General features: G+C 40.5%; 1 protein-coding gene across 1 annotated transcript in view; it reads left to right on the top strand.

Annotated features, from left to right (window-relative positions):
- Positions 1-2,923, top strand: part of LOC104706728 (dipeptidyl aminopeptidase 4-like) — a 4,112-nt gene continuing 1,189 nt past the window's right edge. Inside the window, exons 1-5 of the mRNA XM_010422940.2 lie at positions 1-144; positions 484-920; positions 1,354-1,551; positions 1,643-1,672; positions 1,778-2,884. Coding sequence (XP_010421242.1) covers positions 564-920; positions 1,354-1,551; positions 1,643-1,672; positions 1,778-2,884 — 1,692 coding nt within the window. The 5' untranslated portion in view covers positions 1-144; positions 484-563. The remainder of the gene's footprint in view (positions 145-483; positions 921-1,353; positions 1,552-1,642; positions 1,673-1,777; positions 2,885-2,923) is intronic.

The following is a 2,923-nucleotide window of genomic DNA, read 5'->3' as shown; positions in this document are numbered from 1 at the left end:
AATATATTCTCTCTATGACATTGACACCCAGATACATAGCTGAATCAGTTCCTATCGATTTGTATAAAAGTTTTATATCCTTATCCGACCGAACTCAGTTCATCTCTCCCAACCTCTCTGATCTCATTCAGCTCCATTCCCAATGTAAGCCCACCCCCAACTTCAACTCTCTTAATCTCCTTCTTCCTCTTTCACCTTCTCACATTCTTAATTTACGACCAATCCCTTCAATGATCGTTGGTGCTGATAGATCATTGTACCCATTAATGTCAAATTCAAAGTGGAAGTTTGACTCTTTTGTTAATTTTGATTTTGATTAGCACAACTGTATATACTGAATCAGATAAAGTTGACTCTTTTTTTTTGTGTGTGTTATGTAACAAAATTGTAATGCAATTATTCAAAAGGGTTTGTTTTCTGATCAAGAAAGCTTGATGCTTTTGAGTTTTGAATTTTCTCAATCTCTTCATTGTTATTTTGCAGATTGTTGAGAGCAGATCTCATGTGTTACGGTGCTTAATAGAATCAAAACCACCTTTGAGAATCTAAAGGATTGCACTTTTATGGCGGATATGCCCGAAAAGGATGTTCCTTTCGCGGTTGAAGATATTGTTCAGTCGCCTTTACCTGGTTATGTAGCACCAACTGGTGTCAGCTTTAGTCCTGATGACTCTTTGATCACTTACTTGTTTAGCCCTGAAGAGAATTTGGATAGGAGGCTGTACGCGTTTGATGTGAATAGAGGTGAATCTAGTTTGGTGTTTAGTCCTCCTGATGGTGGAGTTGATGAGAGCAATATTTCACCGGAAGAGAAACTCAGAAGGGAGAGGTTAAGGGAGCGTGGATTAGGTGTAACTCGGTATGAATGGGTCAAGACTAACTCAAAGATGAGATTCATTATGGTTCCTTTACCTGCTGGGGTTTGTTCTGTTATTCCCTTGCTTCTACATTTCGATAAATTTATTGGAATTGTGTGTCACTTTTTAGTAAAGAGATGGATTTAGCTAGCTTTAGATAGGCAATAGAATATGATGGAAGATATAATAGGTGGGATGGAGAACATATTAGCGGTCTCCGGCCTTTTGGCTTTTAGGAGAGTTAGAAATTTTTTTCAACAAATCTCTAAACTATGTTGGGCTCTTGGTTATGCTGTAGTCATTGATTCTTGGTTGCAATCGTTGATACAAAGATATACAAGAGGGTTGTTCCTGATCTTCATAACATAGTCTGAATCTTATCAGTTACATTAGTGATCTTTCTTACGTGTAACGTTCTTTTTTTGTTAAATCTTGAGATAACCTTACTCAGTTTGGTTTACTTTTTTGTTTTGTTTTGTGTTGTGGTCATTGTTAGGTGTATATGAAGGACCTTTCTTCATCACCAGATCCGGAGCTCATAGTTCCAAGTTCTCCCACTTCTCCAGTCATCGACCCTCGTCTTTCCCCCAATGGCTTATTTCTTGCATATGTAAGAGACTCGGAGTTGCATGTCCTCAGTTTGTTAAAAAACCAGACACAACAGCTAACAAATGGTGCCAATGGAAGTACTCTGGTAAGTAAATCTTTGTTTCATGACTGCTATTGTGGTCTTATTATTAAACATTCTCTCGGGAGAATAACTGTGATTTCTTTTGTTGCTGCAGACTCATGGTCTTGCTGAGTACATAGCTCAGGTGAGTAAAGTTTCTCTTAAAACTGCCATTTCGTTTGTATCCCAGAAGAAATCGACAGCTTATGCTACAACTTGTGTGTTATATCTGAAACTTTTCCTATTCCAGGAGGAGATGGATCGGAGGAATGGGTATTGGTGGTCATTAGATAGCCAGTATATCGCATATACAGAAGTTGACTCCTCACAGATTCCTTTGTTCAGAATAATGCATCAGGGAAAAAGCTCGGTTGGTTTAGAGGCGCAAGAAGATCATGCTTATCCTTTTGCAGGAGCTCTGAATTCCACCGTCCGTCTCGGGGTAGTTTCTTCAGCTGGCGGCGGGAAGACGACTTGGATGGATCTTGTGTGTGGAGGAAAAGCAAATACTGAGGACGAGTATCTTGGGAGAGTCAGTTGGATGCCCGGGAACGTTCTCACAGCTCAGGTTATGAATAGGTCCCAGAGTAGACTTAAAATCATCGAGTTTGACATAAACACTGGTCAAAGAAACATACTGTTGATTGAAGAATCCGACGCGTGGGTGACTTTACACGACTGTTTTACCCCTTTGGAGAATGTCCCTATGTTGAAAGGTTCAGGAGGATTCATTTGGGCCAGCGAGAGGACTGGTTTCAGACATTTTTATCTTTATGAGTCTGATGGGACATGCCTTGGAGCTATTACTAGTGGTGAATGGATGGTTGAGCAAATCTCAGGTGTAAATGAGCTGATGAGTCTGCTGTATTTCACAGGGACCCTTGATGGACCACGTGAGACTAATCTTTACTGCACAAAACTGGAAGCTGGAGATGCATCTCAGTGTCAACCAACGAGGCTTACACACGGGAAAGGAAAACATATCGTTGTGCTCGATCACCAGATGAAGAACTTCGTTGACATTCATGATTCAGTTGATTCGCCTCCGCGGGTTACTCTTTGCTCTTTGAGCGATGGAACTGTACTCAAGATTCTCTACGAGCAGACATCTCCTAAACTACTGAAAAGCCTTAAACTTGAGCCTCCAGAGTTTGTTCAAATACAAGCCAATGATGGAAAGACAATGCTGTACGGTGCGGTTTACAAACCCGACAGTTCGAAATTTGGCCCTCCTCCATATAAAACAATGATCAGCGTGTACGGAGGTCCCAGCGTTCAGCTTGTCCATGATTCTTGGATTAATACAGTCGACATGAGGACACAGTACCTGAGAAGCAGAGGCATCTTAGTTTGGAAGGTTCTACAAATTCTTTATCTTCTTTTTTTTTTTTTTTTT

The sequence above is a fragment of the Camelina sativa genome, chromosome 8, assembly GCF_000633955.1.
Source record: "Camelina sativa cultivar DH55 chromosome 8, Cs, whole genome shotgun sequence".
NCBI classification, from domain to species: domain Eukaryota; kingdom Viridiplantae; phylum Streptophyta; class Magnoliopsida; order Brassicales; family Brassicaceae; genus Camelina; species Camelina sativa.
This window is presented reverse-complemented; position numbering and strand designations above follow the sequence as displayed.